Genomic DNA, 15984 nt, shown 5'->3' with positions numbered 1-15984 from the left:
ATGAGTAAGTGTTTCAAAACTTTTGACCGGTAGTGTGTGTGTGTGATATATATATATATATATATATATATATATATATATATATATATATATATATGTGTGTGTGTGTATAAAAATAATAATAATACAGAAAATTAAAATGCATTACATTATTTTGGCACACAAGTGAAGCATTAAAAAAGACAATCCAAAAAGTGGCTTTAGAATCCAATATATTATTTGTTTTCATATTATTGAACATAAGCCAATCATTGGCCTACAGTTCACAGCAATCCATTTTGTAATTGTATTCATCAGTCAGTCCAAGATTTATTATAAAGGCTTGTCTAAGGACACGTCAATGTTCACCTGTGTCAGACGGACGCTTTTAGAGCGTCACGATTGCGTCATAAACATACCGTTTCTAGGTCGCTGTGTCAAGTTAAATGTAGTTTGAAATTTAGAAAAACACGTCTAGTGCTCAAGCTGTGTTTGTATGCAAGAACGTGTTCTCATCTTGTGTTGTCTGCTCTTGGTAAGTGTGGTTCGTATAAGATGCACGTTGCCTATACAGAGAGTTTCGCTTACTGCCCCCTGGAGAAAACAGGTGGTACTCCAAGCTTGAATAGCTCAGATGGAAGGAATTCCTTATTACGGTCCGAGGACTCGATTAATTGTGTTAATGTTTTTAAAGCGTTATTTTTTTTTATAATTAATCGCATTGAATTAAGGCGTTAAATCGACAGCCCTAATTATTAGTAATGTGATTACTGTTTCAATGAAGTGTTCAGTAAAGCAATCTGATTGCTATTTTAGAAAAGTAATAAGTAATTTGTAGTTGATTACTTTTTTGAGTAAGCCCAAACTGTCAACTATTGCCAATATTAGTTTTAGAGATCAGGGTGTCCGATAGCTTATGTAATGCCTATATGTAATATATGTCTTAAATGTATCATTTTTAATTTAACATTTTTTAATTTCATCAAATGTTTTAACCCCTAAAGAAATTATTAATATACCCGAATGACTTTCTTCTGTGTCACACATAAAAGAAGATTTTAGGCAGAATGTTAGACTCTGTCACCAGTCACCTAACATCTCCTTTTGTGTTCTACAGAAGAAAGAAAGTCATACAGGTTTGGGACAACACAAGGGTAAATAAATGATGCCAGAATTTTCCTGTTTAGGTGAACTATCCCTTTAAGAAGAGTGGGTGCTCTTGAATCATGGCTACAAGCCAAAACAGACCTAAAAAAGATGGTCTGCATTGAAGTTAAAACCTGAAGAGTGTCGTCCTCTTAGTAACCTAATAATCCACGCATGCTTGCAGTGAAGTCAGTTCCTTACTTTAATTCATGCTGATTGTTTGTATTTTCTATGTCAATTAACCTGACCACAGTTTTCCACTTAAAATGTTTATCTTAACAGTTCCTCCCTGTCTCTGCTCATAGGTAACTTGTTGGTGATCGCCTTTGTGAGTTACTTTGGTGCCAAACTTCACCGTCCGAAGATCATCGCCATTGGCTGCCTGCTGATGTCATTAGGGACTTTTCTAATTGCCTTGCCCCATTTTATAATTGGACGGTAAGCCGAAAGTTTCAGCAGTTACAGAGATAGAGCGAGTCCTTGAAAATCAGAGAAACAGCTTTGCCTCAAACTGTTTTTCTGTTAAAAGGCTGAGCAGTTTTGAGGGTCACATAGATTCAGTTTGATCTTGTTAGTGTCCCTGACCAGAAATGTCATTTAGTCATATTTAGTGGGCAAATTCCAAAGTGGCATAGTACCATTTCACTCTAACTATGTCTACTATTAATAGGCTTTTTAAAAGGAATTTTAAATGTAAAGGTAATTTTCGACAGACAATCTGTTAAAGTTTGTTTTGCACAAAGCAAATGGTCAATTGGCGCCACTAGCACAAGTAGCTAAACACTGACATCTAAAAGAATGTTTAAACAAAATACTGCAGTTTTTAGTGATATATTTGTGATACTTAAATGTATAATAAAGTGATAAAAATTGACAGTACATGTCATGCTTGGTTGAGATAGTCTAATACTGTACTAAAGCCCAAAGTATACTTCGGAGATACCTGCATTTGTATAACTCAAGTTTGAAGAAGACATCCTTATGGGTCTAAACTCCGGAAGAGAAATAGTCCGGTGTATCAGAGCAGTTGTAACGTGCATGCATCAACTGCCTGTGTATCCGCGCCTAGTCATATGGAGTATAATTTGACATTTGACTGTACGCAGATGCTGAGCGTTTACTTCAAAACTGAAGTATACTTTGGGCTTAATAGTAATGGAAAGTATGCAAGCAGCTAAATGTTATGTTTACCTCCTCAGGCGAACGTGATTTTGGTTCGCTAATATATGGTGATTTTTATCATCAGTGAACAAACTTTTATTGTTACTAAGTAACAGATTCAGTTGTAGGTCACCTAGATTACCTCAAATGGTCAGTGCTGCAACACAGTTCATTTGTAACATGCTTTATGAACACGAAGTGCTGAGAGTTTCACGTTTCGCAAAAATATCCAGATGCAGTTTTTGGACATTGGAATTTTTCTCCTGATGTCACAATATAGAACAAGTACAACTGAAGTCAACTGGTGATAGACAGGTTCCCACCCTCTTTGACCAATGGTTTTCCATGACTTTTCCAATCATTTCTGATTTCTGGTGAAAAAAATAATAATTAAAGTCAAATAACTTTGAGTCCGATTTGCTAATGAATCATTCAGACCGATTTGTGAACATTTTGACCAATTAAAGGAATAGTTCTCCCAAAAATTCTCTCATGATTGACCTCACGTTTAAGCCATCCCAGATGTGCATGTCTTATATTTTTATAAGCACATCTCAGCTCTGTGCATACAATGCAAGTGAATGGGTGCCATCAGGCTGCTGGCTGATTGACGGTCCACGAGGCATATTTAGGCAGCGTAAAAGTAATCCACATGACTCCAGTCGATCAATTAATGTCTTCTGAAGCAAACCGATAGGTTGGTGTAAGAAATAAATCGATAATTACAAAGTTTTTCAACCAAAAGTTTTCGTTGCTTCTGCCCAGCGCTGGATTGCTGTTTGAAATTACCTAACTCTCCCGTGACATTCATTCCTCTGTTGTAAACAAAGCACGACTTCTCACGTGCACGCGCCATTGCACTTACATCACTGATGCGTCAACTGCGAGTAGGAAGTGATATTTTAATGTTAACAACCTTTTGATTAATGATTTATTTTAAACACAAACCTATCGATTTGCTTCAGAAGACGTTCATTGATCGACTGGAGTCGTGTGGATTACTTTTATGCTGCCTAAATATGCCTTTTGGACCATCAAACAGCCAGCAGTCTAATGGCACCTGTTTACTTGCATTTTATGGACAAATACAATTTATGTGCTTATAAAAATCTTCACTTCGGTTCTGCTGAAGAAGGAAAGTCATACACATCTGGGATGGCTTAAAGGTAGGTAAATCATTAGAGGATTTTTATTTTTGGGTGAACAAACCCTTTAACTGAAAAGAACCAACCCAAAAGAAGGATTTGCTCACAAATCAGACATCACTATGGCTTGTGATCAAGTACAATATTTAGAAAACGTTATATTCACTATAGAATTTTTGTTTAATTTGCATTAATTTTCCAGGTCTGGAAAAAAAAATCTAAAAATCCCTCATATTGTTAGGTTTTTTATGATCATGGGAAACCTGGACAGACTTAACTTGAGTCTGAGGTCAGAAGCAGTATTTTACGCCTCTGTATCAGATATGATTTTTGGCATCGTAAAGCCTCTGCATCAAAGAGATGTTTCTAGTTTAAATATGGAACAAACAGAATTTTACATGACCTTGCTCATTTGCTCATTTAAATTTGATGTGTTCCTTGTGGAAAGCCTTTTTTGTATATCGACAAGCACTCTCGACCTTGAAAATTTGCCAGGTTTAGGTATTACATGCTGCTTTTCTGCCTTTTTAAAGAGACTCGAGTGCAATCTTGCAGTACCATGTTTCATATGTTAATGTGCTAGTTCGTAAATCGACAACAATGACAAGCCGTGTTGTGCTACACATTGTTTTGATGTATGTAATTTCTGGAAATGATGCATGCTTCCTGCATGCTGATGCCAAATATGTCTTGCATGTATCGCACATCTCATCACTCTGAATACCTTTGTTCTATTCTCATTTGATGTGGTCTTCTGTGCTGAATAGTTGCATTGGTGTTTTGTATGCAGCTACAAGTTTGAAACATCGATAAGATCATCGGTGAACTCAACCAGTAACCTCTCTCCGTGTCCAGCGATGTCTGCTAGCATTCTGTCCACAGGTCCCAGCACCTCTTCGATACCTAGCCTAGGTATGAAACCTACTTCTTCTATAATTAAATGGGAAATAGGAAAATACTGCTTCAGAGATATGACCATTCAATCAAGTATATATAGGTAGTCTCACATAGCCAGACTTTTGACTTGCAACACACAATCTGGTCCATATTGCAGCTTATTCTGGCCAAGAAATTCCCACTTAGACAGGAAGAGACCATGTGACTGACATGTAAAACAACGAACCACAGTTTATCTTGTTTTATGTGTGGGTTAATTTGAAATAGATGGTACTACAATAAAAGATTGTAATTGGATTACTCCCAAGACAACAGATAAGACTATATTAAAACAAATAAATTAGTTACTGTAATCTAATTACTTTTTTATTAAAAACAAATGTAGTGTAAAGCATTACATTTAAAAAATTATTTAATTTTTTTATCCCCTTTTCTCCCAATTTGGGATGCCCAATTCCCACTACTTAGTAGGTCCTCATGGTGTAACGGTTACTCACCTCAATCCGGATGGCGGAGGACAAGTCTCAGTTGCCTCCGCTTCTGAGACAGTCAGTCCACGCATCTTATCACGTGGCTCGTTGTGCATGACACCACAGAGACTCTGCATGTGGAGGCTCATGCTATTCTTCGCGATCCACGCACAACTTACCACGCGTCCCCTTGAGTGCGAGAACCACTAATTGTGACCACGAGGAGGTTACCCCATGTGACTCTACCCTACCTACCAAACCCAATTTGGTTGCTTAGGAGACCTGGCACACCCTGGATTCGAACTCACGACTCCAGGGGTGGTAGTCAGCGTCGATACTCACTGAACTACCCTGGCCCCCCTTACATTTTAAATTCTTGTAATCAGATTACAGTTACTGACTTTTAATTAATTAAAGTACATTATAGAGTTATGCTTATTTCTAATATATTATTTATGTAATGACTTGAGGCATTACGAGTCATTGTGAAGGAGAAATGTGAGATGCTGTGTGTATGACTTGTGTGTAACAATGAACAAGGAAGAAATAAAGACACTATTTTTAATTTGTTGGGCAGAAAAGGGTTTTAGAAAGTAACTTAAAAGTAAAGTCAAATTTGTAATGTAATTACTTTTTCAATAAAGTCATTAGTAAAGTAATCTGATTACTATTTTTTAAGTAACTTACCCAACACTGCTTATTTGTGTTAATATAAGATGCCGTGTGCACTGAGCTAACCATAATTGCCTGTGTCACTCATGTATGCCCTGGTATCTTTGTCATGTGTGAATTCTTCAAAATGCCTCTCACCATTTGCAAAAACCTTCTCAGCTTCTCTTCCTACAAACTCCCCTTTCTCAGGTTGCGAACAAGAGTCCAGATTGTCCATGTGGATCTATGTTTTCCTGGGAAATATCTTGCGTGGAATTGGCGAGACCCCAGTGCAACCTCTAGGAATCTCATACATAGATGACCATGCTTTGGAGGAAAATGCTGCATTCTATATTGGTACATCAAAATCTTTGCTTATGTATATGTGAGATGGGTACACAGTGAATAATCTGGCTGATTATTGATTTAATTTATTAAAATTGTAATTGTAAATGGGAAAAAACTACATTTAAACCAAGTGAAAGGTACTGTTCACCCAAAAATTAAAATGTGAACTATATGAGCCATCCCTTTTAAAGTAAAAAACATTGTAGAATTGTATCATCTGTGTCTAATATGTTTTTTATGTGTTATTTTATTTACTGCTTTATCAATTAGCTTCAATTCTGTGGAAGAATTTCAGATTGTTCAGTTGTTTACTGACCTTTTTGCAATGATTATTTGTCCTAGAGAGCATTGTCTGTCTTGGTAGACGGCCCAGAATAGAACTACAACTAATCAATTCATGTATCGTCTGTGTCAGGATGTGTCCAGACAATATCGGTCATTGGTCCCGTGTTTGGGTACCTGCTGGGGTCCATCTGTGCCAAGATATACGTGGACATTGGATTTGTCAACATGGGTGAGTGGAGTAAAACAGTGCTGCTGTATGATTTGCGACTTTGCATCATAACACAAGTGGGTGAGGTCGCTCTCTGCTAAAAGAGTCATTGAGTTCATTTGCTACTCAGACTTAAAATATTACACTTCTGGGTATTGCAAATGGTGTGGGGTAGTGGTTATAGCATACTGTAAGTGTACTGTAATTTGCTATGGATAGAAGCATCTGCTAAATGACTTCTTTCTCCTTCCTGTGGATGGTTCGAGGGTGTTCAAACCATCCAGGGAACTCTAGAAAGAAAAGTCCCTGTTAAAAACAAATTCTCAACAAAGTATATCTCTCAATCATTTTTAAAATTTGTCTGCTAACAATGTCCAATGGTTTATGTTCTTGCAACACTGGCGATTTTTCCCATTACAGGTGGTGTGGTGAAAATTATGCCACAACTGTGGGATTAAAAAATATATATCCTCGTGTTACTCCGCGTACACATGCGTGGATGTTGTATTTTGGCTTCGCTATACATTATTTAAATTCATTTAAACCGACTGATCTCAGTTCAGAAGACTCTGGGCTGTCAGTAAAGGGTTAAATTTTGGCATCCGGAGTCATGTTTAAAACAACATGGTGCCAACCACAGCGGAGTTTGTCTTTGGGAGAAACGGCAATAAAACATCTGCATCTGGTACGAAACCTAATTATGTTTTTACATTGAAACCTGTCTGAGTAAAAAATGAATGAATGAATGAATGTTACATTTATATAGCGCTTTTTTGACACTACACTCAAAGCACTTTAAACAGTGAACAGGGGACTCTCCTCAACCACCACCTGGATGATGCGATGGCAGCCATAGTGCGCCAGTACGCACACCACATACCAGCTATTGGTAGAGAGGAGAAAGTGGAGTGATAGAGCCAATTAATGGATGGGGATTATTAAGAAGTCATGATTGAGACAGGCCAATGGGGGGAATTTGGCCAGGACACCGGGTTACACCCCTACTCTTTGCAACAATGCCCTGGGATTTTTAATGACCACAGAGAGTCAGGACCTTGGTTTAACATCTCATCTGAAGGACGGTGCCTTTTTACAGTATAGTGCTCCCGTCACTATACTGGGGCATTAGGACCCACACAGACTGCAGGGTGAACACCCTTTAGCAACCTTAGTTTTCCCCAGGAGGTCTCCCATCCAGGTACTGGCCAGGCTCAATCTTGCTTAGCTTCAGTGGGCAACCAGTCTTGAGCTACAGGGTAATATGTCTGCTTGGCTCAGAACACACGGCATCTTATATAACACAAATAAGCAGTGTTGGGTAAGTTACTTAAAAAAGATTAGTCTCTAGTTTCAGCCGATTTGACATTGTTAAAATGTGAGTGATTTATCACAAAATGCCACACTGCTAAACACAATATGTACTCCAGAAATCCAGTATTCACTGTGCATTTTCACATTGAGAATCAATTGGTTCAACCACAACCTGACAAACGTAGCTTACAGAGGCTTTAAATGGAGTCAGGATGAAAATAAGGTGCATTTCGGATTGTTCTGAGATCAGTGCAGACAGACAGCACACTGGAGGTTAAGTAATTCACTAAATAGGGAGCAAGGGAGCATCCTATAGCTCTCTATGCAGCTGACTGAAGTGCATTCAATCCAAACTTCCTATCAAAAGTTCAGTTTCAGGCTGCAGATGATGTTTGGATCACTCAACATGGGACAATGATAATCAGTACATAGATTCAGAATTTATAATGTATCATTTTATTTTAACATGGTTGGCAGTGATTGGATGATGCTGGACATTACTTTGAATCAGAGTTATTTATGTTAATTAATGGAATGTCTGTAACATCTCAAAAACATTAATAACCAACACTCCTGGAAATATAATTTTTAATTATTTGCTCTAGGTTTTCTGCATGTTTATTAGGTGCTACAGTAGTTACAAATCAAAAATTGAAATGGAAACTGCACACAGCAGTCACACTTTGGTCTCAGGAGGATATATATAGAAAAGATTATGTTTATTTCCCTCTTTTTTTATATTATCATAGTTTTAAATGTAAAAAAAATGATTTTCATCATAGATTTTTTTATAATATAATATTAAAAGTCTGGGTAAAACAGTAAAAATCTATACATAAAATACTTTTAAAAAGTTCCAAAAATAAATGATCATGATCAATTTTTAATGTGACCATCATATAACAAAAATAAAAAGGTTGAAATCGTTTTGCAATTTAAGAAATTTACCACAATGTAGTTATTTTTGCTGGAACTTCAGTGAAAAATGGTTTATATTTTAATAGCTAGGCCTATATGGTAATGCATATGTTTGGATTATCCAGTGAATTAAATATGCACAGTATATACTGTACCGTCATACCACCAGCCCTGCATACAAGTGTAGTAAAAATATTAGAAAATATCTACATCTGTAATGTTGAATTTACCTATTTGAACTACACATGACTTCTGTGGCAGAAGTCTGTAGATTTTGTAGAGTGAAAGTAGTGTATTTGAAGGTATCAATTCAATTCTGGGGTGATGACCTGAAATTGAGATGCTTACAGGATGACACAGATGGCACGAGCTCTGAACTTGACTTTAGACCACTGGAATAATGTGGCGTGTGCTCTCTCTGTCTCTTGGTTTGCACAAGACAAGGTTGTCTGAATATAGAAAGAGAATAAATAATGTTATCCATTGACTCTGTTCTGTATATTTAACTGGATTCTGACTCATTTGACAAGACTAGTGATTCATAAACGACTAAAAGGTTTTTAAAAATTATTCACTGTGAAATCGAGCGTTCTGAATCTTTCTTCCCCCTCCGAGAGCTCAGATCTGGAGGAAATCCAGCTTATTCACATTAGTCTTATTTTTGTGCATTTTACACATAGCTAGACGAATCAAGAAACTTTGTTGTTTTTTGTTTGAAAACCACATAGGCTGTTTATGTTGGAGCTGAGTGTTTTTGGCATTAGAACATGCTTCTATTTTACTAGAGACGATGTAAAGCTTCATAAATGTTTAGTTGTGATTTAGCCAACAGCTGTTTTGGATGAGATGTACTGTGGTACTGCCCATGAAATGGGACTGAAAGGTTAAAGAGGACATTTGCTGAAATGTGTCATATCCTTAAATTGCATCACATTAATATTAGATTTGTGTGCGTAGTTATCTGTTCGGAAAGTTGAGAAATCAACGTTCACTCTCAGATCAGTACATCATGAAGTGTTAAATTGATACATTCTGGAAATGTTTTGTCACTGGTGAACGTGTATGTGTAATAATGTGTGGTGAGGACACAGCCTATTCCTGTATAGATAATATAGTGTTATGTTTCACCCCAAAGTCAAAACATTTGGCAGTACTCCATATTTTACAGCACAAAAGGATGATGGAATAATGGCATGTATTATACATATACAGGATATATTCAGCCAATAAAAAACTATATCACATACCTCAATACATCATGATAAAATTAAATGTTTCACCATTAAATAAGACACAGCATAGTCGACAAAATTTGTTAAAATATTTTATCACACAAATAAATCCTTGGAGGATTGCCAATAAAGATCTAGTCTCTCTGTGACATGAGGATATGTACTGTATAAGTATTACATAAACACATGCACGTTTTGTTGCTCACTGTATGGCTGTTTTGCAGAGAATCTCAGTTTAAATGTAGCCTTTTTATTCTTAGAACATGAATTCTACTTGAAATGTGTGAATTGAGTTTACAAAAGCTATACTATAGAGGTATTTTTAAATAGATTTATGGTTCAAGAAATAGTTCAAAAAATGTTTTGTCATCATTTACTCATACTTGTGTCATTCCCACCCTGTATTACTTTCTTTCTTCTGTGAAAACATAAAAGGAAATGTTTAGCAGAATGTCCAAGCTCCTCTTTTCCATACAGTGAAAGTTGATAGTGGTTTATACTGTCAGAAATTTCATTCATACTTGGGTTCAGTTAAAAAATGACGCCTTTGGATATCTTTGATGGCAAACGCCACTGGTTCATGCTAGGGCTTTCAATCGATTACAATTTTATTATATGATTTATTTATTTATTACATGCTGATTATCATTTATTACATGCCGATTAATTAATCGAATTAATACCAATTAATTGCATGTATAAATATTTGCTGAGAAAGGCCCTCAAATAACAACAATACTGGATATGATGATGAAATGATTATAAATATATTTAAATAATTATAAATATAACATATATTATAAATATAATAGTTCAGATAATTCAAATGCATTACATTGTTGTGGCAGACAAGTAAAGCATTGAGAAGACGGTACAAAAAGTGGCTTTATTTATTTCTGTATTATTGAACATATGCCTATCATTAGCCTAAAGTCCATAGCAATCCATTTTGCAGTTGAATTTGTCAATCTGTCCAAGATAGATTATAAGGGCTTTTCTAAGGATGGGTCAGTGTCCACCTGCATCAGATGGATGCTTTTGGAGCATCTCACTTTAGTTGCATCACGTCATAAACACAGCATTTTTAGGTCACTGTGTTGAGTTAAATGTAGTTTGATGTTTGGAAAAAACACATCTCAAAATACCTGCATTCGGAATTGCGTACCATCCAGCTGTGTTTGAATGCAAGACACTTTCTCATCTTGTGCTGTCGCTAGTGTCAAGCAAGTCTGAGTATGGTTTGTTCTCTGTATAAGCTGCGCATTGCCTATACAGCTGGAGTTTCGCTTACTGCCCCCTGGAGAAAACAGGTGGTATTTCAAGCTTGAATTGCTCCAATGGTAGGAAGGTTCCGTATTACAGTCGTTGGACAACATTAATTTCATAATATTTTAACGTATTATTTTTATATAATTAATTTCACTGAATTAAGACAGCCCTACTTCTTGCATGTCACGTGAATGATGATGTGGCACATTTAAAAACATTTAAAAACATTTAAAAACGGGCGAATACGATTTTAGAGCTACGAAACAATGGAAGATTATCAGTGAGCAACAACGTAAAATTCCAGTCTGTTTCTCATACAAAGCTTTTGTATTAGTTCAGAAGACTTGGGATATCAAACATGAGTTAAATGGACTTGTTTTATGTTTATTTTGTATTTTTTTTATGGAGCTTGGCAGTATAAATCACTTTCATTGTTTAGAAAACCGATGCTTAGAGATGTTATTTTTTATTTCACCAAAGAAAAAATAAAGCAACAGTTGAAATGACATCAGAGTGAGCAAATGATGACAAAATGAAAAAATTTTGAGTGAACTATTTATTTTCATCCATACACATTCGTCATGTGAAATGTCACAAACACACATTTAAACCACAACATGAAGGCTGGCCGAGCGTATGTACTGAGCTCGTGAGAGCTCTCGGAGCTATGTGAGAGCATGGATTACATCTGAGAGTGAGAGAAAGAGAGAGACATCTAAGACTGTCTGTGTCTGTTCTTACTGTCTGCCTCAGCTGTCTGCTTGGCCCAAATATTCTGAACATGTGACAAGCTGCAGTGAGCCTTGTTGCATCTGTATTCTTGCTGTTGACATGTGTATGTGTTCTCAGAGAGCATTAGCATCACCCCAGGAGATGCTCGCTGGGTCGGTGCCTGGTGGCTGGGGTACCTCATTGCAGGGCTCATAACCCTCCTGTCTGCCGTGCCATTCTGGTTTTTGCCCAAGTCTTTGCCACTGCCAGATAGACGGCTTGCCAAGTATTCTCCTGAGCGAACCAGCTTCATCAAAGACTCGCCCCTCCTGGAGCACAAGTACCAAGCAGATGAGCCAACAAACTTCGTAGAAATGGCCAAAGGTAAACTTAGATCCAACTAGAATTCACAGAAATACCATTAAGGCTCTACACTGCTTTCCATGGCACAAAAATACCATGGTAATCATTTGTTTTTTTGCACATGTACCATGGTAACACCTTGGGGTGCCTTGTTAATGCCTTTGTATATGAATATGGCAATCATTCAGTGCCATGGTTTATATCAAAGTACAATGGTATGGTATTACCATGTTATTTTGGACATGTTACAATGGGAACACCATCATTTTAAGACATGTACCATGGTAATGGCATGGTTGTCTTTGAGTAAATTGTCTGCCTGTTTTTAGAAGTTTCTAGATGTTTAGCTTCATTCTCTTAACATTTTGTATTTGTGTTTTTCAGACTTTTTGCCAACACTAAGATCCCTGTTAGGGAATCCAGTCTATTTTTTATACTTGTGTGTGACAATCATCCAGTTCAACTCTTTGATCGGAATGGTGACATACAAGCCCAAATACATTGAGCAACATTACGGACAGTCAGCGTCCAAGGCCAACTTCTTAATGGGTATGTCTTCCTCTAAACACATCTCTACATAACTGATATATTACAGTTCAAGTTGCGGCTATGACCTCAGAGTTAAATGCTTTCTTGTGTTTTGTTTTGATTTGGGAGGGGTTTTGATGTGTGGTATGTATTAGTATAGGTTCTGATATCATATTAGGTTTTTGATATAAAAACGTAATTGTTCTAGAAGTTTATGTACCTCTGTTAAATCACAGTATGATATAGATCATTACTGCGTATGAAAGAGAATGCAATCCAAAAACAACAACCGCATGGCTAGATACAATTGGGGGGGCAGATTGGCCTATTCTGTATTCCATAACCTTTCAACCACAACAAGAATGGTGTTTGAGGAGACCAGACCAGTTCGTCTTTGTTTGAATACTGTGACACTGGCTCTTTGATCCAGTTTTCCTGATGCCGTGTGTTTTTTCAGGAGTTATCAACATCCCAGCTGTAGCCTTGGGAATGTTCTCAGGGGGCGTTATCATGAAGAAGTTCAAGCTGAGTATCATGGGAGCAGCCAAGTTTGCACTGGGAACGTCTCTCCTGGGCTACTTTCTGTCACTTTTCTTCTTCGCAATGGGATGCGAGAATGCCAGCGTGGCGGGCATCACCAGGTCTTACAACGGGTAGGATGAAAAAAGAACAGCTTTTAACTTTTATTTTTTACTTAATATGTCTGTTAGGTGTATATCATGAGCAGTTGAACATTGAACTGATTCTGTTCAATTTTGTAGGACTATCTCAGTTTGTATTTCAATGTTTACAGATTGGCCCTATTCACTTCAATTATAAGTGCCTTACTGTAACCGCAAAAAATCTTGGTTTTGCGTTATAGCTGTCCTAGCATGTTCACGATATGCAAGAACTTCTTGGTTTGCATACAGATAAAAGTCTAGCACATTCAACGTCATATCAAAAAAAGACATAATTATTGTGCGCCAACATAATTTGTATCAACGTCATTGGTTCTTACACCAAGTTCAAACATATGTAAGAATGAGTGTTATTATTTTGTATTGTATCTTGAACAGGAGAGATATGAACCATTTTTTGAAGCCTATAACATGTATAGAATACACATTCTATTTTAACAGCATTAAGAATAACTGGAGCATGCAAAATGACTCGGCCTAAAAATTACTTGACTAATGAGGGTATCACAGTGAACTCCATGAGAAAAGCCACTCCTGAAGGACGCAAAGTTTCCTACACATTTTAACTTGTTAGTGGTGTTTGCCAAGACAAACATTACTATAATATCGCTCATACTTAAAGTTAGAGATTTTAACAAACACTTTACCCTTTGCTTTTTGCAAAATTGTAAATTTGTAAAACCTGTAACTATATTCTGTTTGTGTTTTTACATGCATGTATCTAATGTGCAGGACAGAGAGTCTTTACAAAGTGGACAGTTCTCTGTTTGCAAGATGTAATGCGGTCTGTGAGTGTCCTGAAGCAAACTGGGACCCTGTGTGCGGTGAGAACGGCCTCACATACGTCTCACCCTGCTTGGCTGGATGCCGGGGGTCCCACGGCTCTGGAATGGACACGGTAAGCATGGCCTCTCGTCTGAGAGCACCACCGTTTTAAAACAATGGCATGTGTTTGTTGTCCTATATCTTCAAAGAACATGAGCGACAATGTGTTCCATTTCTAGTGCCTTGAACTCTGGTTTTCCCAGCCCTTGCTGAAGGGTGTGCACAACCTGTTTGTTTTCAGCTCAAAGGCCATATTGAATTTTTTTGTCTTCTCTCAAACTTCCTGAAACTTACGTGTAAACCTGACCTGCTCTGTCTTAACATTGTGGAGTTTTCAGTGCACCTAAAAGGCACGGATACTTTGTGACTCTTAACTTAAATCTTAAGAAAGTGTTTTTGTCTTTCCCATTATGTGTGTCTGTTCCATTTCTCAAGCATGTGTTACTTGCAATGTATTTTGTCCATTCATTTCAAATTGTAGCCAAAACAAAGGATTTGTTTTTCACAGTTTTCATCACCTTTTTGCTTAAATAGTACTGCCATGTGACAAATTCATATTGAAATTCAGTCTCTCAATTAATATGAGGTCTTAAAAAAACTGTGTATAATAATTATGGTAATTATGGAAAAATGCAGTTTAAAATTTAAATTTTAAAATTGTGTTTTTCATGTCACATTTGCTTTTTATGACATGGTTAGGTTTAAGGTTTAGGGTTGGGTGGTAATTTTTTATTTTATTTTAAACTGGTTAGAGCATTAACCTTAAAACCCTAATTTGTTTGGGAGAATATTTAACTCGCTTTTAGCGCCACACAGTGGACATTTCACCTTGGAGCTGCTGAGATACATGTAATGAACCAGGAAAATGTCGCCACAGCTACTAATTTTCATGAGATTAGGCTGGTTTTGAATATGTTTCATCTGCTCCGAATTTAGATTCAAGAGGACTATGCTTTTTTAAAATAGTATACACATACTTTTCCCAAACTTTTCAGGATAGGGGGAAATACTCCATAAAGTCTTGGTTACGACATCTTCAAAGCTCTTTGTTCTTCATATCAGTCCCATTGAAAATGAAAGATTTTTGGTTGCTTTGTTGATGTGAATTGCTGTAAACACTCCCTAAATGTTGAAGAATCTACTATACATTCCCATAATAACAATATGCATTTTACATAGTGACCGGTCTAAACACCATTGTGTTGTGTGTGTGTGTTCAGGTGTTTGAGCAGTGCAGTTGTATATCAGCCGGAAATCAAACAGCCAGTGCGGGCCAATGCAACAACAGGGAGAGCTGCCAGCAAGTCTTCCCTTACTTCCTGGCTCTGTCTGTCATCACTTCCTTTATTATCTCACTGGGTGGGACGCCGGGATACATGCTGCTCATCAGGTGAATATCCATGATTTACTGATGGTCAGGACAGTTTTGATTCACTTTGAATTCAGTTCTTCTGATTCATTTCATTTATTCGAATGAACTTTTTGAATAACAGAATTAGATAGCATAACATGTATTTAAATCTCAGCACAATATCCCATTTTAAAGACAAAATCAAAATGGACCTTATTTGCTTTAGTAGTGCATGTTCCTGGTCTTATTGAGAACAGCTCGTCATTGCATGTTATTCCAAAGAAGTAAACGTTGGTCTGCCTCTGAAACGGCTGATGTCACCAAGCCCTCTTACTTTTAGCTCCTCCTCCAAACCATTTTTCATATCGAGACCACTTTTCACTATCCAAGTCCTGCCCTACATTATTTTCTCATTGAATATCCTGTTTCATTCAGGAATACAACACATTACGGAGGTTAAATGGGTTGCAAACACCATTTCATGTAGAACTGAACATTAATGTATT

At 37.0% G+C, this 15984-nt stretch overlaps 1 protein-coding gene across 2 annotated transcripts in view; it reads left to right on the top strand.

Moving 5' to 3' along the window:
- The window catches only part of LOC127434822 (solute carrier organic anion transporter family member 1C1-like), a 38823-nt gene that overhangs the window by 15795 nt on the left and 7044 nt on the right, over positions 1 to 15984 (top strand). For both annotated transcript variants that reach the window (XM_051687825.1, XM_051687824.1), the window contains 9 exons: positions 1431 to 1563; positions 4222 to 4343; positions 5660 to 5806; positions 6213 to 6311; positions 11870 to 12115; positions 12479 to 12643; positions 13080 to 13275; positions 14035 to 14200; positions 15348 to 15517. In XM_051687825.1, the coding sequence (XP_051543785.1) occupies positions 1431 to 1563; positions 4222 to 4343; positions 5660 to 5806; positions 6213 to 6311; positions 11870 to 12115; positions 12479 to 12643; positions 13080 to 13275; positions 14035 to 14200; positions 15348 to 15517 (1444 nt within the window). The remainder of the gene's footprint in view (positions 1 to 1430; positions 1564 to 4221; positions 4344 to 5659; positions 5807 to 6212; positions 6312 to 11869; positions 12116 to 12478; positions 12644 to 13079; positions 13276 to 14034; positions 14201 to 15347; positions 15518 to 15984) is intronic.

This window comes from Myxocyprinus asiaticus, chromosome 45 (genome assembly GCF_019703515.2).
Source record: "Myxocyprinus asiaticus isolate MX2 ecotype Aquarium Trade chromosome 45, UBuf_Myxa_2, whole genome shotgun sequence".
NCBI lineage: Eukaryota > Metazoa > Chordata > Actinopteri > Cypriniformes > Catostomidae > Myxocyprinus > Myxocyprinus asiaticus.
Note: the sequence above shows the minus strand (reverse complement) of the source record. Positions and strands in the feature narration are given on the sequence as shown.